Source organism: Idiotropiscis lumnitzeri, chromosome 4 (genome assembly GCF_059441095.1).
Source record: "Idiotropiscis lumnitzeri isolate Australia: NSW breed Sydney's pygmy pipehorse chromosome 4, RoL_Ilum_1.0, whole genome shotgun sequence".
NCBI lineage: Eukaryota > Metazoa > Chordata > Actinopteri > Syngnathiformes > Syngnathidae > Idiotropiscis > Idiotropiscis lumnitzeri.
Genome location: NC_142394.1, coordinates 7,041,328 through 7,067,739, shown reverse-complemented (window position 1 = coordinate 7,067,739; position 26,412 = coordinate 7,041,328). Strand labels below are relative to the sequence as shown.

Below are 26,412 nucleotides of genomic sequence, written 5' to 3'. Positions count from 1 at the left end.
AAATCCATGTCTTAAGTCGTATAAAGCCAAATGGATTTTTTTTGCACTAAATATAAACAAATCTGAGGGTGACCAGACTCAGGGAATAAACTGTGATTGTGTCCAGATAAAATGCCAGTCATCATATTTAGGATTGCACGCATATTATATTTGAGATATGTAGGTGAAACTACAAGCCTGTTAAGTGGGAGATATTGACAGCATTTCCATTAGGATAATCGATGCAATACTTTCTGCACCACAATGCCCACTGCCCATGCCATTAAGTTTCACAACAAGTCCCAGGCTGGTGTGGGAGGGAAATGTAAGTAAGTTTGCAAAATACTGCTTCGATAAATATCCTATAGATATAAGAGTAGCTCTGAAAGCTACAATTCAAACTTATAAAAAGAGCATGCGGGGTCTTTAAAGACACATATTCAATGTGGACAACGGGCAAGTTTCAGAATTTAAAAGGTACATTGTGTAGAATTTTGTGCCATTTGGGGGTGAACTAATATATTACAACGACCTAAACTCAAAGCATGTGCATTTTGAAGCACGCACACAATGGTGCCTCAGAGAGACCACACCAACCTATCACCAATTTCTTCAGCAGAGGTACAAGCAAAATGTGATCACAAACCTCTACTATTACCGCATTTGTTACACATGTTGTAGTCATGATGTTGAGGAATGACGTTCGCTAAGTTTACGCAACGTTCTAAGTAAGTAGCAGAACGATGGCAGCGAAACATGGCAGCCTCCTGGAGGGGAGGTGCAACCTTTGTAATAAATTTGCGACTTTTAATTAGTTCACCTATATTTACACAAAAAATATATTTAAATTAATAAAATTATTAGTGGTGTTTTAAATAATGAACACTAAAGATTTGGATGTTTACACAGTCTTTGTAATATGTCAAAACAGAGCAGGAGGCAGGGGCGGAGCTACAGGGTGACCATGGCCATGGTGGGTATTGTTCATTATGAGTGAATTGTATTTCATGAAATCCTGACTATGGTTGCTTTGACAATGAAGGACGGAAGGACACACAGCCAGGCCTCATTGAGGTGTTGAGTCACACTGGACACCCCACAGTACATTTCCTGGCTACATCCGTGACAAGAGGGCTTGCTCCTTCCAAATATGTGTGAGGATACATATTTACCAATTATGTGACGATGTGTTTATACAGCCAAGAGGAATGTCGGTCAAGTGAGTTTCCCTTGGAAGAAAAAAAAGTGGATATTGGTATTTCCTGAACGAGCCTAGAGAACACCCACTTTGTCTCCCTGCACTTTTCCAACAGAGCAAGTTTTGCTCTCAAAGCATTAGGCCTTCATTTCATCTTCCGCAGGGTGGTTAGTGAGTTCAAAGTCCTGTTTTGCACAGACCACAAGTTAGACATTAAGAAGTATTTGAATTCCCCACTTTGGATTTCTCACATGATTAGAGTAAAATTTCAGAGTAAACTAGATTATGAAGGCATAATTGAATAGTGAAATTTATTTCATTGCAAACTACAGTGACAATTCTGACTATAAAAGTGCGTGTGTGTGTGTTGACAATCCTCAGCTACTTCAACCTTGATGTATCTGGTAGCTTTCAAAATCAATTCATTTTTCAAAGATGAAGTTAACAATGCATAAATCTCTCAACGGTTATTTTCCATCCAGCCATTAACTTTTGTGCTTGCACTCTAGTGGGTTGCGGGTAAGCGGGGGCAAGCAACACACTGGATGGGTTGCCAGCCAGTTGCTCCCCCCAAAAATAAAAATAAACCTTCATTCTCTCATTCACAGTTCACACCTATGGACAGTTGAGAATCTTTAATTAATGGGGGTGTTTTTTAACTATCCGAGGAAGCTGGAGTACTCAGACAAAACCCACACAAGGACGCAAACTTCACAAAGGCGGGAGGTGACACTCAAACCATAGACCAGCAACTATGAGGCAGATGTTAATTTTTTTTTTTTTTTTTATTATTTTTAAATCCCACTTTCTGAATGTTCTGAAGTCCTGATTGTACAATTGCAAGTGTCACATTGAGCAGATTCATGTTGCCTGGGGGAGTTTGCGTAGACGTAGCTCGCTTGAAATTTTTCTTCCACATTGACCACAAAGATAGTTGAGACTCAACAAAGAGCGTTTCTGCCGACTGTACTCAAGTCGTGCAAATCGTGTTTGCCTCCATCACTTTCAACACGCGATAAACAACAATCCAACTCCACTCTTTGCAAATTACAATCACGTCCATTCCGAATTCTGGCGCTCAGCTACACTTTGTGTACAAGAATACAGAAATCGATCAAAGCTAATGTCCACACAATCACACTGTATAAAATCTAGAACCAATGCCATTTAGTTTGGCCTTGCATGACCTACCCTCGGCTAAGTACATTTTTGAATAATTCTTTACCAACAGCCTTGTTCGACAGCGACCATGGAAGACTTTCATGTTCCTCTTTTGAAATAATCTCTTCCTTCTTTTTTATTGTGTGGTTTGTCTCCACCCGTCAGCTCTACAGATTTCATCTTCATGTGCAGAGGAGGAGGAGGAGTCATTGCCGCCGCTGCTCTCTAGCGCCCTGAATTCCACCTCACATCTGGAAGCCATCTTCGCTCCCTCTCTCTCTGTTTCTCTCTCTCTCAAACCCTCACTGACTTTCTGCTGTGATGTAAATAACCCTATAATCATACTGCTGCCCTCAGTTTGCCACCCTCCTTGCTGTGCATGCATTTTCGCATACAAAACACTCCTCCACGAAAGAGCATCTTTTTTTCTTCTTCACCATCCCAAGGTGAGATTTACAGTGTGCCAAAAACAAAACAAACCATCAATTCTGTCAAATGCTTTACATGAAGTGTGTCCGTGTGTGTCATCACAACTCCATTTCTTCGCCATTAAGGTTTCATTAAATTACAATTAAATTTCATGTAGCTACACATGGTTTTCCCCAAACATTTGAAGCTGTCTACTCTGTTATTTCCTAAAGGTTGCCAACATACTTTACCCTTTCAAGGGTTTCTATGATGCTCGTGTGTATAAATAAAACTGACTTGGCACATTTTACATTCCTCAGTTTGAGGTTCGCTGGTTTGATTGGAAATTAGGTTATCTGGTGAGAAACTTAAGTTTCTTCTGTATTGTTTTTTTTATGATCACCTTGATTTTAGACTTAGATTAACTAGTAAAATCCCATTTTTGTAAGTTACCGGGAACAAAAAGTGTCTTCTCTATGTGCATTTCATATATTCTTTCTGTCATGATATAAACTAAATTCATGGCCTGAAATAGAAAACTTTTATTATAATCAAATGATCTTTGATACAGTGGCATCTTAAAATATCTCAATGTTGGCAACATCAAGACAAACTTGAAAATGTGGCAACAAACTTTTTCATAGATGACCGACCATGAAAGCCAACCTCTGAGAAAGTATTTCAAGTTGGAATGAGTTGTTTGATTTTGTGTATGAAAGTATAGGAAATTGAGGCTCTCCAAGCAGGTTTGTGGAAGATATGGAATGACACATTTTGAGTTTGTATACACCAGCACAATGTATTTGAATTGAAACAATGTGAGATTGGAAAATAAGCTTTAACTGAAGATGTTTTACAAATAAACATCTGTATGTCATTTAGCATTTTGGATTACAACTAAGGCTGTAGGGTTAAGTGCTGGATACCACGTTTGGGTCACAGTGGAGAGGTTCTTGGCTCACATCTCGGGTCAGGCCCTCCTGAGTGGTGTTTGCAAGTTCTCTCTTTGCTTGTGTGAATTTCCTCGTGTATTACAGCTCCCTACGACATTCCCAAAACGTACGTTCTCTTAATTAAAGACTCTAAATCAGGTGTGTCAAACATGAGTGAGTTCAATCTGGTCTGCGGGAGGAATTTGAAAGTAAAAAAAAAAAAATATTGGATTGACCTCGGGTTATGTCTTGTGGGAAGTTTGTATAATTTCTAACTGTCTGTGCATTGGTGAAGAGGGGGCCGGCATGAGGTAAGGAAGAGGGAGCACAGAGCAGAAAGCCAAGTTGGTTGTTGTTATTTTGGCATGGTTACAGCTACCAGTGACATGCATTAAAGAGATTCCTGATTGACCACCTCCTTATCAGCCTTTCAACATCTGGTTCGACGGAATAATATATAAAGCGCTAAAAGTAAGGAAACGCTTGGTTTAGTAGATGAATGCTTATTAGGAATAAATCAAATGCAATTGGAAAAAGCCTGTTTGTTTGCCTTTTAAATGGTGCCACATTTGCAAAGAACATTAGATCAGCAGAAGAGCTGCCATTAACATAAACACAAACACATAAAACAGCAACTTATTTTCATTTATAATATTTATGCTATGGTTTTACTGGTTTGGCAGACTTGATATTGACTAAACCCCCTGCTCTATACTGTCCTTAGGTTTGAGCATCAGTGTTTGTCTATATGTAGCCTTTAATTGTATAGTAACCAGGCCAGGAAGTATGTTGCCTTTCGCTCATAATCAGCTGTGATAGGCTCTCGCTCACCTGCGACACTAATTAGGGCAATCGCTGTAGGAAATGGAATGGATGAAATTACAGACTCATACAGATTTGTACAGAGTACCTTCATTCCATGAACATAACCATCATTTTCAGTACATAGATGAAAAGTCTGGAGCTCACGGACATCACCATATTCTGAAGTTTCTCGCTTACCAGGCATAAGCATGCTCTCTCATGTTGGGATCAGGATATTGACGAGAATGCATTCCAAAGAGAGATAAGATGTTCAGATTCTAATATACCGTAAAATAAACTAAAACTAGACAAGAGCTGGATATGACAAGAATCAGATTTGGGGTTGGCACTGCAGTGTCAACATAGCCTTATTAAAGTCCTTGGTGGGCTCTGCAATACATGGAGACTTCCTTTCCACCCCTGTTTGCTGTATTTGAAAAAAATGAAGGCAAAGCAAAATTGCTCGTTTATCAGTCACTGGCGGGTGAAAGAACATAATCAGGAAGAGTTTGGTGACTAGTCAGCGATATAAATTTATTAATAACTTTAATAATTATATGGACAATCTACATTCTACGCCAGTAATTAATGAGTTTAGCTGGGAAAAGTGCCTAAAATCAGTGTGAAGCATTTTGAGTGCTTAATTGGTGGAAAAGTGTTATCCAGGCGAAAGACTAATAACTATTTAAAATCAAAAGTATACACTTTTATATTGATTAATTGTATTTTAACTGCAATTTTTTTTAATTGCAACGTTTATATTGGCCACTAATTAGAAATTGGATCTGCACCTTACGCCTGCAGATACCATATCTAACACTGGTGTAGGATATTTAATGCAGGGGTCACCAACCTTTTTGAAACTGAAAGCTACTTCTTTGGTACTGATTAATGTGAACGGCTACAAGATTCAGACACATTTTCCCAATAAAATAAAATAAAATAAAATACATATTTTCCGAAAGTATAAAGACATATTATTATGCAAACACTTTAATTCTGTATATGTCTGCCAGTATTTACATAACCAAATGACTAGGACGTGACTTGCACACTAGATGCAGCTGTTTCGATTGGCCAACACTCAAGTCAGCAGTAAAGACACACACAGAGCGCAGCCCTCCCTCTCGCCGATCCGCCAGCCTGCTCTCATCGGCAATATTACCAGCATTCAGTCTAACCTGCCTCCGTGCCAAGTTATACCACATGTCAGGCAGGATTTGCAGCAGTCACAGAAAAGGAGAGCCTTTAGTGTTTTGCAAAAGTCTGGCATGAATAACTCTATGTATATTTATATTCAGTACTTGCTTTTTGAAAAATGTTTATATGAGCTCTGCAGCACTATATATGGATTTACACTGATTGAAAGTGACCCTCCAGCCAAGGCCTTTGCCATGTCAGAGTCATGCTAATCATGTCAACTGAACTGCCTTGTGAAAAAAAAAAACACCTGCAGAAGCTAGCAACTTCATTTGTGTGCATCTTAGCTCAGTCTAATTTCTAGTGCAAATTATTTTGCGTGAAAAAAAAAACAGTTTTTTTTTTCATTTGTTTCTGAGTACAATTAGTGTGTGTGTGAACAGCTGTAACAGTGCACTCGTCAAAGGACAATCAATGGTGAAAGTGAGCTTTTCCATGGCGACATAGTGTTCATGTCACAGTGAGTTAAAACAAGCATTGAATTGTCTACTGATGTACTGCGTGATCACGATACAGGACTGAAAATGGCATCTCTGTACACGCTCTCACATGGTCTGTCCAATGACCTAGTGATAGATGACCTGATCAGGCCTCTCTAATCAGGATGCCCAAGACGCACGCGCATGTGCATGTACAAACATACACACAGACAGACGCACGTCCACAAATGCACACACACACAGTCAAATTACCAGCTCCGAAGCGTTTAAATGTACGTAACCCCATCCAAAACAGTTAAACAAATCTCTCAATCACATCACTATAAATTCAAAGGCATACAGCAAGACATTGAAGTAGTTATTTGACATCCTACCACTTTGTTGTCACGAGTGAGACCGTTTAGTGCGCTAGCAGAACAACCATGTTTTACAGTGAGTTTTTTTTTTTCCACTACTGACTTTGACCAATCTAGTATACTTTTTGTGCAATAGCAGAATGACTAGGCTGAACTAGTAGAATGACGACGTAATACAGGTGAAGAAAAAATTGCCAAAAACGGTGTGGTACTAGAACTATGGTGAAATTAATTCCTGCAAATTCAACTTGTGCTTCACTAGTAGCTACTTGCATTACAATTTTGTCTCATTTATAAAAGCTGTTTACAAGTGCACCATATATTTGTGCGCACAAATATTATTCCGTAGTGGAAGGCAGGAATTTGGTTAAAAGTCAATTGTGAGCTCAAGTCGTTTTACTAGTGCGGCAAATTATCTTACTAGTGAGTTCAAAAAACGCACTAGTACATGAACAATTCAGGACACCAGTAGGATACTAGATTAATGATCTTTTTTAAATTCCCTAATGAAGGCCAAGAACTCAACAGTATATTTCACGCCCTCTCACGCACACGCGCGCGCACATGGCCATCCACAGCCCACACCAAGCAACAGGCGTGCATCAGAGTCTCTTCGTCTGTGTTTAGGATTACAGTCGTTCCATCAATTTAAAATAACTGTTTAATCTGGAGCGCCCTTGACTTGTCTCTGTCAACACCGTCACTCTACACTTTGATACACTCGTGGCATGGAGGAGCAGGACTATGTGTCAAGATGCCATTGCAAAAAGTGTGAGGAGGTCCTCCAAGCAGATCGACAACAATAAACTGGCAAAAGGCGTAGTAAATATAATAGTTACAAGTCTGCATTGAGGGGAAAATGCACTGCTAATCGGGAATGCTTCATGGACAAAATGCTTAAAATATATAATTGAACGATCTGCATTGGATCTTTTTGACCGTAAGTGACGTTGTACAAAATGACACAGTTCCTGACTGAAATACCAACTTCAACAAAGCAGCACTTAATGGAGCGCATGTATCGATCACCAATCATTACCCCCCGCAGCCCATAAACTCGTCATCTGCGCCTCAAGCAAAGTCAAAGTTGGTGTGTTAAAGGTTTATGAGAAGAAAATAGACTCACGGTGTTTCCTGGATCTCAAACGGCCTCAGAGTGAAATCATCTCTCAGTGAGTGAAACCAAGACATCAGCGCTGTTGGTGGACTAATGATTGGATTATTTGTCCCAGTCCTGCCCAGCTTCCTCGGCTCTCCCAAGTTGCATTCGAGGACGCCTCGGAAATTTCCATTTTCCAAAAAGTACATGCTTTTTTAACGATACTGTATGTTTTACATGTTCACATTGTCGCTATTAAAGTATTTCAATTCACCCAAAAACATATGACAGCACTCGGCATAATGAATAACATGGAACAATTCCACATCGATTGCAATCGAGAGAAATAAAATAAAGGATTGATATGGAAATTTCACTACTAAAATTATGTTTTAGTGGATGCAGTATAATCAGTATCCGCAGTATATTTCCCAGTTTTGAGTTTGTCAAAATATTTTTCTATTTAGAGTATTTTAAGATCCAATTGATGATACTAATGGTTGAAATTTGAGTGTTACTTGTCACAGCAACACCGAATGCGAAATTACAAAGATCAGTCAAAGGTACAGAAAATGGGTGGATGCATATTTTTTATTTAATTGAAAATAAAAATTATATAATTGATGTAAAAACAGAATAATTTAATTAAAGAATAGACAATTTCAACCAACCACTGAATGATTTTGCGGTATGAATGTTACATTTTGGAACTAAATACTCCCATCTAGTGTTGATTTTTGGGAGCACAATCTACTTACGACACGCGAACCTTCAAGGATTAAGGAAGTTTAGTCATTCCAATACACTTTTCTACATGATATGGCAAAAATATATGTTACGCGATGTCCCAGTTTAGACCAGAAAGCCGCAACACTTATGGAGAGATAAAAAGAACAAAATATAAACAAACTGAAGAACAAAATAGGATCAAAATAATTACGCTAAAAAGATGTGAGATATTCTTATTCACTAGTTGTAGGAGTACGAGGATGCAAATTCACTAACGTTGTGGATGAAATGAAAATGCAAGAGGCTTGAATTGCACTAATTTACAAGGTCATTTTGTTAGGGATAAACCGATCGTTTATTCTGTCTGCGTCAATTTCCTGTATTTTGTGGACTCGATGATCGGCCGATTCCTTAAAATACAACCGATCTTCTGCACCTATTGCCCTCCCCAGAGGAATGCAAAAGATATCCACTAGCCGCTTCTGCTGTGAGAGGACAATGTCTTTTCATTTTTAGAATTAACTACGTATATCACGTTCAATTAAAACAACCGGTTTGAATTGTTTCTGATGAATTGCTCAATGTTTTATAGCAGCAAGGCCTGCATTCAATTCATCACTGATGAAACTTTTGTACCTCGATAAAGAAATTGCCTTAAAACTGTCACGGCTCATTATAGTTTAATTTGATCAAAAGACACTCGTGCTCCTGGCAGTTGTCTTAATAGCAGAAAAATACTTCATTAATTATTATACAAAAACATATTTAGCTATAGTAAAGTGTTATATACAATTTAAAATACAAATTTAATTAACACAATTAAAAGTAATTCATTAGTTGTTTTTTCAATGTACTGTACCAGTGTAAATGACTAAATACATTAGAATCTCTCTTAAAAATATTTTCACGCAGCACAGTAATTTGACAAAAAACTAAAATTTCAGATTTCAGTGACTTTGCTTTGACACGTTAATGACAATTATATGACTTGTAGATTAAACTTGATATTACTGCATACAGTACATGAGCAAAACAATATGATACATCATTAGTAAGGCTTGAATTTGTGTGACAAAGAGCGTAAGGCTCATTATTTTACAGGATTCGACTCTTTAAAAACTACACTTAAATAAAACAGGCACAGAAGCCATTTATTCAACGATTCTGGTTGAACATGACAATTTATCATGCCCCCTCCCCCCCAAAAAAATTCCCACATTTAAAAAAACCATTGCCGCTAAAAGGTACACACTAGTGAGCTAGCAATTTTTAATCACAACCGCTGCAAAGACTGGATGGAGTATCATTGTAACATAATCAAGTGATCAAAGTATAAAAATGGACTGAAAATCAGCTTGTCACCTGCAGGTGCAGCATTATAACTTTCCAGCTTTCTTAAACTGACTGAGCAATCCATCATCTGCCCGCAAGGGAAACGAGAGTGTCCTGGTTTTATAGTATTGTGGGTCTGAGTGAAGGTTCTGGATGACGTCTGTGAGGAGGTGGGCACGCTCCACACCACAACCCGGCGCGTCGTGGCCAAGTATGGTGAAGTGGACATGAAGGTGGTAGTAAGATGGCTGATAGTGCAAGTAGACTCGCAGCTTGCTGGCAGGGAGCTTGTATTGCTCTAGGATGGCCTCCTAATGGCACATGGCACACAATTAGATCGGTGACATCAATATGAGAGAAAGTGCTTAAATTAATTTAACGTGGTGTCACCTTTCCTTTCTGGAAAATGTTTTGAAGGAGTGGTAAGTGCTCTGATGTCAGATCTCTCAGACTTTTGATGTTTCTCTGATGTGTGATGGCAATCAGGTACAAATTATCCAGCTGAAAGGAGACACACGGTATGAAACAACAACACATATTAGACATTCGCTGGTCATTTCATTAAGTACGTCAATAATAGGTTTCAATACGAGAGCACCTCTCAGTGTGAAGCAGAGAAATTCGACATCAATGCAAACCACAGAAGGTAAATCCTTTCATTATAGGTCAACAACAACAACAAAAGTTGTAAACAAGCTGTAATTGTAACTGGGAATTCGGGCAACTTTGAATTGAATGCCTTAAAAATTGTTGCTTTAATCTGTGAGCTTTTGGAAGTTGGAGATAAAAGTTATTTATAATAATTATGTTTATAGTAGTTATGGTTTTTATGTCCATTTAGGAGATGACAAGAAACACAAATGACTCAATTAGTGGAAGCAATTTATGCGCGTGACACATTAGTTAGCTCAAAAAAATACAGTTGAGCGGTGGCACTACTAGTGAGTGGTCAGGTGACAAATACTGTATAAGTACAGTAAATTGGAAGTTCAAAGGTCAAATGCTCCTGAGGTTTTACACTTAAACCAAAAAGAGCAGAAACAAGTGTTTTAAGGAGAACATATATGGGAAGAGAAGAAAAAGAATGTTAAGTACAGTACATTCATGGAGTGTCATTCAAATCTGTAAGACTCCATCCGGCATCGCTATGTGTCATCACTTATGAATTATGGCAAGTGTCTTATTTTTTTTATGTTTTTTTTTTTAGCTTTTAAGACTTGTTCGTCCATTGAAAAGTTTACAAAAAATGTGTGTGTGTGAGGCGCAAATGCATTAAAGATATTACCATATAACGAGAAGGGTAAAAGCTTCCGCATATCAGAATATGGTCTTTTCCATGATCAGAATTTCTTTCAATATTAAAAAAGGACATATGGGAAATTTATATTTTTATCACTTTTACACAAATAGTTGAGTATCTTAGTGCCTGCCAATGCATCTCAGGGGAAATTAAACACCAAAGTACATTTTTTGTTCTCTTCCTATTTCAGAATGAGGCTGTGAACGAGCTGTTCGGAATTTCGACATCATAACACATATAATATAATCAGACCTTAGATTACCCAATCTTAGAATAATGTTAAGGGTGATGGAGTATTTCTGTTCGGCGACACCGCTGCTTGCACCACATGTAGGATATGCACACTAATTGACAAGAGCATTTTGGAAGCTTGGTGATAAAGTCCTACAAGATGTCTACTTTTCTCTGCTCTATTTCTGTTCAGACATTGAGCTTTTTGAGTACAATTTGCCACTGGCCTAGTCATTAATGATTTTGCAGTGGCCGAAGTTGTTTTGGAAATGAAATCCTATTGGCCGCAAAGAAGTGGAGGCTGATGAAGAGCAACTCATTTACCCGAGACAGCACTGTCCTGCTAAAGGCAAGTGAATTCAAGTGGAGTGTTGAGAGAGGATGTTAGGTATGCTAATAATTATGTATCCTTTGTTGTATACAGTATATTGAGCAAATATTGTGAGATATTTTCTTAAGACACCTGGGAATGGTTTTAAACCACAGGAAAACTGCACGATATGTCTTCTTAAATGAAAATTGTATGATGCATGTTTCACCTGTTTTTGGTCCCATTTGAAATCCGGGAGGAGGACAAAACCAAGCTTTGGGTCTGGATCTTCAAATACTATCCGTTCGGACTCCGCCTTCTTCTCAAGGACGTTGTATACCCACTATGGAAAGAATGTGATGTCAAGAACAACATCATCACAGGATTAAAGTGTTGAACTTTTCAGGCTAACTGACCTGCACACTAAAACTCTGATTTCGGATGAAGGGAAGAGTGATGGACTGGTAGTCATCTGCTGTCTCCTCCACCAGGAAGCTCTCTTGACGCTGGTATTTCTTCACATGCTTCTCAGTGGCTGGACACACCACAGTCACCTTCATCTCTGAAAATCACAAACATACAAGTAATCCATCCAGATTTCCTCCTTCACAGATATTTGTACCATTAAGGTGAGGTGGAGCCTGGAGCCGGTAGGTGCTGTAGATGTCATTCTTTAGATCTAGCTGCAAGGTTGAAGTAGTGAATATTTCAGACAGGGCGTCTTCTCTGATGGGGGTCTTCTCCAGGATGACGACAGCATTCTGATCAGCAAGCTGATGATTAAGCGAATAACCCATGCATGAATGTAGGCAGTGAAACCCTTTTTTTCTTAATGCTGTTCTTAATGCCCAAACTCAATTTGACTCCCCTTTAAAATAAATATATTTTTACGATGTGAATCAAAAAAATTAAAAATCAACTAAAGAGAATTGTTTTATCCCGCCAAATCCAATTGACTCGTAGCAAAAGTACCAAAAAGGAGGCCGACATCAAAGGCAGAACTTTTTACTCTCCTTGGAATACAAATTAAACCATTGGCAAGACTACACAGCAGTGGTGTTAGTTGCTAAATATTCACCTTTCCGTGGACGAAGATGGTTTTGTCCCGGGCAGAATCACTCAACACGGTCGTGGTTTGAAAGGTAGACAGGACATTTTTTTCAGATTTCTCTCCATTCTCTCCTTGGCCGTTTTCGTGGTCTATTTTTGTCTGTTTGGTTCTTTGAGAAAATTCATCGGAACCTTCAGAAACATGTTCACGTTTAGTTGCAACTTCCGCCATGTTTGATTTTGCTCCCTCAAAGATTGTTTATAACAGAAAGATCGCTCACTCTGTACCCCACAACAAAGCCGGCAAAATCTTGCGTTGAGCGCGGAAATAGCGCGCATGCGCGGTCCCTTTTCGATGTTCTTTGCTTTTTTTAATAGAAAAAAAGATTTGTCATTATAATCTATTGGAGTTCCTATCGAAATATACAAAAATCAGATTTCTGTATGACGAAATGAAATCTTAATGTGGAAATGACACATACAGGGTGTCATGTTACTCAATTCCATCTGATTCTATTGATTTCTTCATTCATTTGGATCGAGTCAACTGTTTACTGCGCAACGGAGTACATATGAAAGCCAACTGTCCACATTTCCGTCATTACAAATTGGGAAAACAAGACTGACAATGAATCAAATTCATGGCAGTGACGTGTATTGTATTACTGTGATTGACACCTTGCTTAGCCAACAGAATCCCGAATATTCTCCGTATAGGGGCGGAGTTATTTCCGATTAGACCAATGAAATACCAGCATTCGGGCTGTAATCGGAAGTTTTTCAATAGGAAGAGCGCAGATATGTAGTTCAGGTGATGAAGTTTGACAGCAATTAAATCAATGTAGGCGAGATGCCTAATTTGCTACAGGTGGACGTCATAGCAACATGTCCATTACGTTCCGTCAATATCTTGTGGTCATCCTTCACGCGCTTGTTGTCGATGCAAGACAAGGTAACCTTCAACGTTTATATCGTTATATACCGTTCTACTAAATAACAGATTGAAAACAACAACAAAGTCTCAGTGTTATTTTTAAAAAAGCGAGTCAAGTGTTTAATCTAATTTCGCCGTGATCTGTGATAATTAGATTCTTGTTATCCAATTTGTCTTTGGACTAAATTCATAGATAGTAGATCCGCATTTTCCCTAGTCCAGTTTTCTCGCACAGATTTATCACTTCCTCTTTATATTTTAAAGCAAACATTTTCATCGATTCACCTGATGTTAGTGAAGCAGATTTATTTCTCTGCACAGACAGGCGAAATGTTCTTTTCATTGTTGCTGACGACCTGAGGACGTCTTTGGGCTGTTATGGAGATGTGACAGTGAAATCACCCAACATTGACCAGCTGAGTTCCAAAAGCCATGTTTTTCTCAATGCATTTGCACAGGTTAGCCAACTTTGGCATTTTAATAAATGTTAAGAAATGGTGCAAAAACATAAAGCACACTGAAAGTATCTTTTTGATGTTTGCAGCAAGCTGTGTGTGCACCTAGTCGAACATCCATGTTAACAAGTCGCAGACCGGATACAACCAGGTTGTATGATTTTAAATCCTATTGGAGAGCGCATTCTGGAAACTACACCACACTTCCACAGTATTTTAAATCACAAGGTTATGCTACCATGTCTGTGGGAAAAGTTTTTCACCCAGGTAAATTGAGTTAATGCCATCCTCCATACATTTGCTTGTTTCTTCCAATTTGCTGCATTTTTCTAACAATGTGTCATTCCTGTTTCTAAATGAATATTGGGAACAATGGTTGTGCTGTATTTGTCTGCAGGAATCGCCTCAAACCACACTGATGACTATCCTTACAGTTGGTCCATCCCCGCATACCACCCTGCTTCATTCAGATTTGAGAAAGACAAGGTACGACCAAGAATGAAGGTTTATAGGACAGCACTAAACCTGTACAATCATTACACCCGGTTGAGACGACACCTCATTGACAGCACATTCATAAACTGTGTGAAGATATAAATACATTACTGACAAAGCGTTAGGAATATTCGTCTTTGAAATTTCAGGATGAACCTAAAGCTCATCTTAACCTTTACAGATGCAATTAAATTGACCTCTTCTAAACTTCTAAAGGCACATGTGCACCTGCTCAATGTTTCATTGCACAAAAAAACGATGTATTAAATATTGTGCTGTTCCCACTAATTTATATTACACCATATGGAAAGCGCTTTGTGAAATGCACTAGATAAATAAAATTGTATTGTGTTGTATTTACATCAAACAGTTACTTACTTTTAGGAAGTATGTACTTAGTTTGTTAGATAGTTGTTTTAAGCTATTAAAGATAATATTTCATAATAAAATTACCAGAATTCTGATTGTTTTTCTCCAGGTCCTTATTTTAAAGAATATAAACAACAAAACAAAGATAATATTCAATATACAGGTATTTCAATATCAATATCAGTGAAGCCTTAGAAAATTTCATCGTGCATCTCAATGTGAGATTCCACATGTTTTATTATTGTCGTTCAGAATTTTGCCCGTTAGTTTTTTTTTGTTGTTGTTGTTAATTTTTTTTAATTTGCTTACTCCAAATGTCCCCCTCGGCACACCAAAGAGGAACAATGTGCTGAAGACCACAAAATCTGAAATGTAGCTCATCACAGATTAATTCTTTTCATGTGATGTCAGTCCACTTACACTGTTTCCTCAGGCCGGGCCTTATCTTCTCATCTGTCATTTACATTTTCTAATGTAATGATTTCAAAGAAATTGGAACAAAAATGTATGTAAGAATAGCCCCAGAAAGCAGTACGTGTAAATACAGCTGTTACTAAATTTGTTTTCAGATGTGTAAAGGAGAAGATGGTCGCATGCATGCCAACCTGCTGTGCGCAGTGAATGTCACGGAGCAGCCTGGAGGAACGTTGCCTGACATAGAGAGTGTCGATGAGGCGGTGAGACTTCTGAAGACTCAGGTGACTGATGGCAATCCTTTCTTCCTGGCTGTGGGCTTTCACAAACCCCACATTCCCTTCCGGATACCGCAGGTATGCTATGAAGTTTTTCGACTGCTTGGGATCTTAACCACACAATGTTTTTAATACAACTTATCAACATACACTCCCACCCAAAGCTGTTGCAACAATTCCCCATTGTAGAGTATGTGGACTAAAAAACACTTGGGTTGAATATCAAAATATGAATATTTAGGTTTAATGTATCCAGGTAGTCTGGTTGGTTGTGCGTATGCAATCTATAATTTAGTTCAATCACTCTATCGTGAAATTAGGGTGCAGTCTCGAACCCTCATCGCAGGATGAATGTTCAGTTTGAGATTTTGAGTTCTCATGTAATGACTAAATTTACAGAAAAACCTCGGAACTATGGATGAAAAACAAGAAATGGTGACGCATATTGGAAAAACATTCAGAGGCATTGGAGAAACATTGACCAAAGCCAGTACAACCATTTGAAATGTCCTGAAGAGTAAACAAAACACTGATGTATTAACAAATATCAAATGTTATTGTGATATCCATCTTGAGGCCGTCAAGGTATCTTTGGTCTATACATGGAATCAATGACACCAAATTGTTAAGGGGGCTCTTCATTATGCTGCACGTTGTTTCGAAGCAAGATTATTGTGCTAGCTATTGCAATAAAAATAACGGACTCAGTCTCAAAATATGGGAGTTCTACATTCCCTTTTTGCTCATATTTGCCACACCAGCCTCACACCTAAAATAAAGTGGACGGTCCAAGGTCAAAGTCAGTCTCTTGTGATGTCATTTTTTATAAAACATTTCTTAATGATACAGGTAATATTTTAACATGTCACACCAAACAAATAACAAAAAACAATATAAATAATAGGAAGTATGTCAACATTTAGACTACAAGTCATGGTGATACATATTTTTGTTTGTGGTTCATTAACAGATTTGAATCTAAAAGTCTAATCATAATAAAAACATACTGTACTTTTGTATTCCAGGAGTATCTGCGCCTCTACCCCATAGATCGAATGACTTTGGCCCCAGACCCAGATGTTCCAAAACGTCTTCCCCCAGTGGCCTACAATCCTTGGACAGACATTAGGAAGCGAGACGATGTCCAAAAGCTCAATGTTAGCTTCCCATATGGCCCAATTCCTAAAGACTTTCAGGTATGTATCTGGTGAACTTTTTACTTAGTTTTTTTTTTATCATTTATGAATTTTTTTTCTAATTATCAATGAATCTGTTTCTCATTTTAAACACTGTTATTGTTTTCTAGGTGCGTATCCGCCAGCACTACTATGCTGCTGTGTCCTACATGGATGCCCAGGTTGGACGGTTGCTCAGTGCCCTTGATGCCCTGGGGCTGGCTCAGAGCACAATAGTGGTTTTCACCTCCGATCATGGTTAGTCATGACTTGTGCTTTGAAAAATAGTTTGTGGGATGTTGCACTTAAAACATGTCAGGTCATTTTGCGCAATTTATTTTTGTGAGTATTCAGCAATGGTTTGGTATGTTGGGTTTGTATGCAAGATTTAGGTGCTTCTATTTAATGTTAGCCACCAGAGGGCAGTGTTGTAACAGTAATGATGCTATTTTGTTTTCGTGAGTACTCTCGAGCTAATTTGTTGTATCAAGTACTGCCCATAATAATATTCAAAATCAAGAACTTGGTAAAATCGGAAAATCACAACTTAGTTCTTGGACATCTTGTTGTTCTCATTCCTATTTTGTTTCAGGTTGGTCGCTAGGTGAGCATGGTGAATGGGCCAAATACTCCAACTTTGACGTGGCAACACGTGTGCCGCTTATATTTTATGTCCCTGAGCCTCCTTCATCTTACAATGAGCTGAAAGAATCAACCTTTCCCTTTGTGGATGTGTTTAGCCAATCAGAGATCATCTTTAAGAGTAAGAACCCGCATTTCTCAAAACAGCACAATAGAAACGACATTTTTGGGTGCATTTGATCTCAGTTGGGGAACAAAATACACTGTTCTTGTTGTTGGTGTTGTTTGGACTATCTAATAGGGTCGGAAGTTTTTTTTTTTCTAAGTGCAACTGTTTTTCATAAATAATTCCTCAGTTTGAGACTTCTTGAAAGTGAGTAACGCATGTCTTTTCCAGCTGATAAAGTTGTGGAAAATGTGGTGGAGCTGGTGTCTGTTTTTCCAACCGTCTCCCACTTGGCTGGCCTGAAAACACCTGCTACATGTCCTGAAGTTTCTTTTCAGGTACTTGCTTCAAATAATTCCACCTACATTTTTTTCCTAAACGGACAAATTAATTTAGACGCTTAACACTTTACATCTTGTACACTGCCTGAACTGTTGCCCTGCTATTTTGGCTCTGGTGAACATAAATACATCAAGACTGTACAGCATAACGGCGCTGCCCGTGAGAATGTTTAGCTCTACTGACTTTTTATTAAAAAAAAAGTGTGTAAGCCTAACAACGGTAATTTCAGCAATGCAAGCCACATTGTGCCAGAAAATGTGCTGAGCAGCAGCAGTGCAATGTTGGAGGCTTCTCATTAAATCAAAAAAGTCAACCAAAACAGTTTGTATTCCTGGTCGTGTGGTGAAAATGATCAATGCACACAGAGAGAAGTCGATTGTCTGAAAAAGAATTCTGATGATGTGAACAGCTGGATATCTTGTGTACCCTGCACCAAATCGCTTCTCAACGCTGCTCTTGCAACACCTTGGGCATGCCACAATCATGAAGGTGCTGTCGTTGCTATAGACCGTCACCAAGTTTTGTTCCACCTATTCTGTGCGAGGTATATTTGAATACCTATATTAATCTGTATGTTCATTCTGTGTCCATCTAAGTAGTCTTTACATTCGGTTTGTCCTGACACTCGAACTACTGTATGACACACTTAGGAATACTCTTGCCCAAATGCTGCCTTAGGGTAAAAAAAAAGGCAGTTTGATTTTTGTCAGTTGACGTGTGTATCAACTGACAGGTTGTGATCCAAAATGACACCAAGGTCACAACTGTCTTGGGGAAAACCAACAATGGAGGAGAGGCAGTTGTTGTGGAGATGCATTGCTGTCTCTTGGTGAGGTAAAAGCTGAGCCAGGGAAAGGTTGTGCCAGTGATGTGCAGGCAGACAGTTTTTAGGCCGTAGTGCAGAATGTAAGGGTAGCTTGTTTCCAAAGCAGCTGTGAGGTCGAGCGTGAAGAGGATGTTGAAGTTTCCAGAGTTGACAGAAACAAGGAGGTCATTAGCGACTTTAAGAAGAGCGGATTTGCTCGAGTGTTTTGTTCTGCATCATTATTGAAATGTCTCAGACAGATTTTTGGCTATTTGGTGGGATGCAAAAAAGCCGTTCCAAATTTTGTTTTTATAGAAACGGACACTTGGAGATGGAATTGGAGCTGCTGAAGATGCTGGGAGTTTTTGGCATCATTGCAACAATTTTCATGGTGTCTGGGACTGAGCCAGATTTTAGAGGCGTTGAAGAAATTGGAGATGAGCCGGAGAATGATGGAAGGATTTAACAAGTGACTTGAGGATGGGGTCAAGAGCTGATATAGAACTTCCCGTACACAAGCTTATTTCAATGAGTTTCAGAGGTTTTAATGGGAGGAAGGTAGTAGCAGCTGGGGAAAGAGCAGGTAAAATGCTTGTGGGCAGAGAAGGTGATCAAGTTGTTATGGATGGTTTTAATTTGTATGAAAGAATGAGAAGATTAAATTACTTGTCTCAAGTAAGTGAAATATGCAGAGGTGTTTGCTAATGGTTTGAGAGGTATATGTGATGACAATTGTTTTGGGGTTGTTGACTCTAGCACGTATGTGATGATGTGAATAGTACTTTGATCGGGCTGTGTTGCGTGTTCTTGTAAAATAGGAGGTGTACGATGTACAACGCCCCAACAATGGCTCCGACTGTACGACGTTGTGTGCTAAACCAAACAATGTACCGACTTTCAGATGGCCGACATTGGATTGGTGTGTGGAGGCCATTAAGGCGTGTTTGCTGTACACTGTTGCAGTGTTGAGCAAGTTACTTCTAAAATGTAATATATTCCACGTTACTTGTATTTGAAATAAGTTCCTTTACAATATTACCGTCTTTGCAGAGTAATAATTTGAATGTTGATTACGTAAATGGCCATTTATCGAGTCTGAAAAAACTGTTGCGATAAGTTCATACAGTAATTATCAGATCTAACAAGTCAGATGGGACAAAACTTTAGGTAAATCTATTAAGGGATTGCAGCTCGTTAGTAAAAATTACTAAATAAACTGCATTACATTATGAGTAGCCAAGTTAACGTGGGAGAAAAGGTAGAGGTATAAATGGGAAAATATGGTAGTTTTTCATTGACATTTTTTCTTCTTTCAGGTGGAGCTGTGTACAGATGGAAGGAATTTGGCGCAGGAATTCAAACCCAAAAAGAAAAAAATTAATCCGGATTCAGTGTCTTTCAGCCAGTATCCCCGGCCTGCTGATAAACCACAGGTACTTCATTGTTGTTTTAAACAGACACGTGTGTTCAAGACACCACCACAATTTCAATGAAGTTGTGATCTTGTGTAAAATGTGAATAAAAATAGAAATGAAATGATTTGAAAATCCATTCAACCTATTGTATATTCAATTTAATACTTGATAAACACAATATAGTTCATGTTCAAACTGATACTTTTTTTTTGTTATGTTGCAAATAAACGCGGTACTCGACTTATATGTAGTCTTGACTTTGTCGCCTGAATCTTGTCCGCCAATTTGTTTTTTTCCCCAGTATCTGACCTGGGTCACTTTCGTTTGTTTTCCTAGATCGGATACATATGCATCCGACCGAGACGTCATTATGACGCGCTGTCAGTTACACGGCCTGGTTGGGAGAGATATTTCATTGTCCATGAATCTGCGTAGTTGAGTTGAATAGCGGTTTTGGCTTCATATTCCATTTGAACTTAATCCCACTTTAACCATCAAACATAAGTGGACATTTGTGGTGATAGTTGTTGCCACGCAATGACCTGACGTCGTCTTCAGTGATGTCTCCATGACATGAGATTAAAAAGACGCGCCTCATTTCCCTAAAATTCTGCCTCCTCCAGAATCGCTCCTCTGTAGATATGAGATAATAAAATATGTTTGTGGCCCCTACACCACACCACATTTACTTCTGTAAACACTATGTTGCGAGTGACGATGTCTCTTCTTCTGCACGTCAGAGTCACTTTGGGGAGATTGTTAGGGTGTATGAAAGCGTTCATTCCGATTTACGTGGAAATCTGGGTTACATCGCCACCGTGGGAACGGAACTCGTTCATAGGCCGAGGACTGCGTATATTTCCTCATTTTTAAATTGGTGCCTGTAACACGTTCTAAAAAAATGGGCTGGGTGTGTTTACCACTGTGTTACATCAACTTTGCTTTTAGCAACACTCAATAAGCATTTGGAAACGGAGGACACTCATTTTTTCATCTTTGTAGGTGGAATTACAACTAAGGTTGCGCAACAGTCCTGCCTCTCTGTTTTCATATTTAGTGGTTTATAATGTTGTTCAAATTTTCAATTGGGAGTCCGAACTGCAGGCAGCCCAGTCAAGTGCCCACACCCTTTTATGAAGAAACCACGCTCTTGTAACACACACAGAATGTGGCTTGGCATTGTCTTGTTGAAATAAGCAGGGACGTCCCTGAAAAAGAAAAAGAGAAACAAGTGCAGTCGGACTCGCACAAAGTGATGCTTCATCTGCAAATTGTCGATTAATGCGCAGACATTATTTGTTCCCTAAACACTTAATCCATCAGAGAATAACAAACGCCATCACACTGTATTTGTTGTACTCTTGTACAGTTTCATTGTACTTGCTGCTGTTCATTAAATGACTGGATGGATGTATTAGTGTTGGAGCACAACAAATTATATGTGAAGGAAAAATAAGTTTGGATTGAGTTTTATAAGACTACATTCTCATCTCGACATGTTTGATGCAATAAATACATTAAACTAACAAATTATCATTATGTTGCGTAACATTTTAATTCTATTAAAAGATATTGCGATAACGGGGTCCCGTGATAATGTTCTTGACAAAAGGTTTAAAACATTGTGAAAATTCTGACAAATTATTCTGGAAGTGAATTTCAATAGGTGGGCAACTCAGCATGGGTATGTTGTTTGTGTTCTGTAGAAAACACACCCATATTGGGTATGTGTCACTTTGAATCTAATTATGGCATTACATTGGAATTGGGCACTTGGACCGACTGTTTAAATCCATCCACAGTTGAGTTACACTCTGTCTGTGTCTATCTGAGGCCATGACATCTGATGATCGAAGGTATAATTCAATAGCCCTGACACATGTTTTCCCGACTTTGCTGTGTCTGAAGTCTGACAGCCTGATGACTCTCAAGCTGCTGTCTGCTTCCCTATGATGCAGCACCATAACGTGGACAGATGCGATCCAGAGACCTGTTGCTTTTTCATCCCACATCTGACGCCTAAATCTGACAACTGATGATGTCCTAAAATGTCCACTGTATGGATGTATTCCTTTTGAGGAATACATCGTCCTTGTCATTTTTGGAGGATGTGGTTTGCCTTATTAAGCCGTCCGCCTCCCCGTATGACTTTGTGCCTCCTCAGTTCTTTAAGGATGTTCTCCCAAGTATTGGTGAATCATTTTTGGCCATTATCAACAGCAGTCTGTCTTCTGGTGTAGTCCCCCAACATTTTAAACATGCTATTGTGCAACGCCTGCTTAAAAAACCTGGCCTTGATCAAGATGGGCTGTAGAATTGTAGACCCATTTCCAGAATGCCTTTTATTTCTAAAATTCTGGAAAAGGTGGTGCACATACACGTAAGATCTTTCTTGGATGAAGACAAGGTTTTTGAGCCAGGTTACGCCACGAGCTTTTAATGATATCCTCCTGGTAAATGACACTGGATACTATGTGTGTCTTGTCTTGTTAGATCTAACTGCAGAGTTATGACACTGTGGACCACGATATTCTTCTGGGTCGTTTACAGCATCAGGTGGGCGTTAGTCGTAGCGCTCTAGAGTGGATTCGATCCTATTTGGCTGATAGGACCATTTGTGTTCACCTAGGTTGCACTGAATCCCGCTCTACCCCTCTGTCGTATGGTGTTCCATAAGGTTCTGTTTACGGGCCCTTGCTGTTTTCGTTGTACTTGCTGCCCCCAGGTTCCGTCCAACGAAAGCATGGTATTTCCTTCCATTGCTTTGTGGATGACAGTCAGATCAATGTCCCGCTAAGCAAAAAAGAGGCTCTCCTCTTGAGACCATTTTTGTCCTGTTTAGAGGAAATCCAAATCTGGATGTCACTTAATTTCTTGAATTTCAACAAAAAGAAGACATTAATCATGGTGTTCATTCCCAGTGTCCCTTCTACTTTCAACCCAGTTGACCTTGGGCCCCTGGAATCTTATCTGAAGCAAACAGTCTTGAACTTGGGTTTTAAATTGGAAAGTGATTTTAAATTGATGGGCAAATCAGTGCAGTTGTTCGATCCAGCTTCTTTCATCTTAATCAGCTGGCTAAGGTGAGGTCCTTTCTTTTCCAGCAGCACTTAGAAACAGTAATCCGTGCCTTCGTTACATCTCAGCTAGATGACTGTAATGCACTTTACTTTGGAGTCAGCCAGTCCTCCCTCAAGCGCTTTTCGACTGTTCCAAAATGCTGCTGCTCATCTTTTAACTGGAGCTCGGAAGAGGGAGCACATAACCCCAATCTTGGCTTCTCTTCACTGGCTCCCAGTCCACTTTAGAGTTAATGTTATGGTCATTCTGTTTTTCTTTAAATTTTTAAATGGCCTCCTCCCAGTCTACCTCTCTGGGGCACCTGCCCGCTGCCTCAGGTCTGCGGAACAAATGCTGCCAGAGGTGCCGAGGACTAGGCGGCGCCCCAGAGGGGATCGCGCCTCTTCTAGTGCCGGTCCTTCTCTCTGCAATTACATTCCATTGAATGTTAGGCAAACCCCCTTTCTGCCCACTTCTATAACCCGTTTGAAGACACATTTTTATTCTTTAGCTTTCAGCTCAACATGAGACTGTCGCTGTTCTGCTATTTTTTTCTGGTATCAACTAGGGATGTGAAGTATCATCAATGTCGATTTAATATCGATATAAACTGCTCAAAATATGAATGAATATAAAAGAATCGATTCGCAACCCCATGCTAACCAGAGCCGCTCTCTCATGTCTGTGCTGGAAACAAACTGCATAGCTACGCACAATTACTTAATACAATGATATGATCAACCTCCCTTTCATAGCTGTCCAATGGTGATAACGAGCACCTTAAAAAATGCCCGATTTAATTTACGACAGGGTATGTTGTGTCTAAAAGCTACCGTGCGCGTCTGATGGAACGTCGCACGCGATGTCCTGTTGTATGCTAACATAATGAAGCGTCTGTGGATTGTGGCGGCATTTATCAGAAAACTCACATGTATTAAAAAACAAAATGCAGTTTTTATATCCCTGTGATTGAGAATGCCTGGATGACATCAAAATGTCAAGAACACACATGCTAAATCGCGACCATGCACTGCATGTTGCGTTTATGAATTCGTAAATCTCACCACCCAAAGTACAGCGTGACGCATTTGCCACAAGCCATGAACGGCAACACCCTACAATAAAACATAACCTACATCGGATATTAGAATATACAAATTTACAGTGCTAAAAAATATTGGGGAAAAATGGGATATGTGTGTTGATGTATATATTATGATATATATTATATTATGCATACTGGAGAAGCAAAACAAATTGTATTCAGGTTAAATAAAAACAAAATTAAAAATCAATTCAAGTGTTCATTTTAGTCTTCTTTAGCACAGTGCGTTTCCTAGATTTTATTAATTTGTCACTTCTATGTTAAAAAATGGCTAGGTGCTCAAGAAAAGTGAATGATGTTTACAACAATTTTTTTATTATTTATAGATTTCACACGAATAGTGCAACTCGGCATAGTGTATCGTTCTTGGTTTAAAATTCAATGAACATTTACATGCTTGCGCTAAACATCAATGCGTATTGTGTTTGTAGATGGCTGCAGCACCACACGAGCGCACAGAGATGAGCATCGCAGCGCAGCAATTAAAAAAAATATATAGCGAATCAAAATCTGGAACGGAAAATCTAATCAAATTAGGGCTTGAGTGAATAGTTACATGCTAAGTATCTACTTATATAATTGTTAATTTGTGTTCTAATTTATCTGTAATTTATGTTACACCATATGTATAGTGCCTTGTTACAGCTGTTGGGAAATGCGCTCCAAAAAAAAAAAAAAGAGAAACGTAACTCACACTTTGGCTCGCCAAAAGCGACAGGTTGGAATAAAGTTGTATATATGTCTCCTTCAAAACCTACGGTGTAATGAATGTTATCCTCTATTAGGAGAACTCGGACCTCCCTGACCTCAAAGACATAAAGGTGATGGGCTACTCACTGCGCACCTATGACTACAGATTTACTCTATGGCTGAGCTTTGACCCCAAAACATACCAAGTAGGATCTCACTCTTCCCATATTACAACCCAGCATTTACTCCGTCTTTCTCAAACTTCGTCTGTAGAATGACCAATCATCTGTCTTATGCGGTTGACATTTGCCACTATCATCAATTTCTAAAGGTCAACATGTCTGATGTCCATGCTGGAGAGCTGTACATGCTCGGAGACGACCCCGGTGAGGACAACAACGTCTATGATGACTTTGAGCAGCACAGCATGATGATAATGATGAGGAAGAAAATGATGAACATGCCACCTGTAAGTGTGCTTCCGTCCACTAATTTAGATTTGTCATCAATGTGACTCATTGGTTTCTTTTTTTGTCCAGATTGTGAGTGTACAGACGAGGATGAAGCTGCAGCTCCTCTACCTCACAGCGGACATGAAGAATGAAAGAAAAGCACAATGACAAATGGCTGAAGAGTGCACATAGGCAATAAAATCCGGAAAGAGAAAAATATTGGCTCCATATATTTTTCTACAACATAGATGTAATCCGTGATTAAAAAGCTAACATGTTCTATATTAAAGTTTGAACTTCAAAGATCAAACTGTCTTTTAATCAGCACTTTTTTTTACAAGGCAGACACTGCAGCGCACAAGGTCAAATTTCAACAGCATGCACGCTTGATAAACCACTTTAATTAGCTGAAAATTATTCACTGAATTTTACATGCTGCTTCCTCGAGGAATGTTGATAACGAGAGCGTTGAACACGTTAGAGTTTTTCCAGGTGTTGCCTCCACAGGTGCTGGGTTAACAGTGACATTTCTAATGCACTCTGTCACCTTGTAAACAAGTAAGCTCAATTTGTGTGCACATGCCATCTATAATAATAAATGTAAAATGTTTCCACTCTACCAGATATTCCACAGAACATTTTTATATATATATATATATATATATATATATATAATTGCTTGATGCCTCAAGGGCTGCTGATTTGTGCTGCCACATAAATTGAAGTGTTAAGAAGTAAACATGATGGCAATATAAGTGATGCAATTAGATTCTCTTCAATATTAATGAACAATGTAGGATGTGTGTTAATCGTGTAATTGCAATTACTTTATGCTGTTGTTGGTTTCTAACTGGCTTGCACAATATTTTCTAAGGAAAATAATTAAATGTACTTTTAAAGAAAAAAAAAACAACTAAAGAAAGAAATAAGGTTTGTGCCATTCAAGTTTGGAACGCCACTGAGTGCACCAGCCTTCTTTGACGAATGAAGTCCTTATGAGCTGAAGACAATGGATGGAAAAATGAAGTAGCCTACTGTCTGCAATATCAGAGTAGTTACAGCGGCTTTTACACGGGGTGGCAGAAATATATTTCATCTCATCCATCCTACTGCCGCAACACATTGCCAGACATGATCGCAAGAGGA

At 38.9% G+C, this 26,412-nt stretch overlaps 3 protein-coding genes across 6 annotated transcripts in view; 1 reads left to right on the top strand and 2 right to left on the bottom strand.

Moving 5' to 3' along the window:
* The window catches only part of LOC148337964 (uncharacterized), a 42,936-nt gene extending 35,223 nt beyond the window's left edge, over positions 1 to 7,713 (bottom strand). The window contains exon 1 of one of the 4 annotated variants that reach the window (XM_088294262.1): positions 7,605 to 7,713. In XM_088294262.1, coding sequence (XP_088150388.1) covers positions 7,605 to 7,669 — 65 coding nt within the window. In that variant the 5' untranslated portion in view covers positions 7,670 to 7,713. The remainder of the gene's footprint in view (positions 1 to 7,604) is intronic. The other 3 variants (XM_088294263.1, XM_088294259.1, XM_088294264.1) reach the window with 3 other exon arrangements.
* Positions 7,714 to 9,551: 1,838 nt separating this feature from the next.
* Positions 9,552 to 13,139, bottom strand: dcps (decapping enzyme, scavenger). The gene is made up of 6 exons (XM_088294138.1): positions 12,558 to 13,139; positions 12,102 to 12,252; positions 11,896 to 12,041; positions 11,709 to 11,822; positions 10,029 to 10,139; positions 9,552 to 9,949 (listed from the first exon to the last, which is right to left on the bottom strand). Exons 1-6 carry the CDS (start codon positions 12,759 to 12,761, stop codon positions 9,683 to 9,685), a joined length of 993 nt encoding a protein of 330 aa, XP_088150264.1. The 5' UTR covers positions 12,762 to 13,139; the 3' UTR covers positions 9,552 to 9,682.
* A 167-nt stretch (positions 13,140 to 13,306) lies between these two features.
* Positions 13,307 to 25,453, top strand: ids (iduronate 2-sulfatase). Its single transcript, XM_088295040.1, has 13 exons — positions 13,307 to 13,481; positions 13,785 to 13,921; positions 14,008 to 14,185; positions 14,316 to 14,404; positions 15,352 to 15,552; positions 16,500 to 16,670; positions 16,781 to 16,907; positions 17,242 to 17,412; positions 17,629 to 17,735; positions 19,861 to 19,977; positions 24,910 to 25,020; positions 25,146 to 25,283; positions 25,354 to 25,453. Exons 1-13 carry the CDS (start codon positions 13,415 to 13,417, stop codon positions 25,432 to 25,434), a joined length of 1,695 nt encoding a protein of 564 aa, XP_088151166.1. The 5' UTR covers positions 13,307 to 13,414; the 3' UTR covers positions 25,435 to 25,453.
* The last annotated feature ends 959 nt before the right edge of the window (positions 25,454 to 26,412 follow it).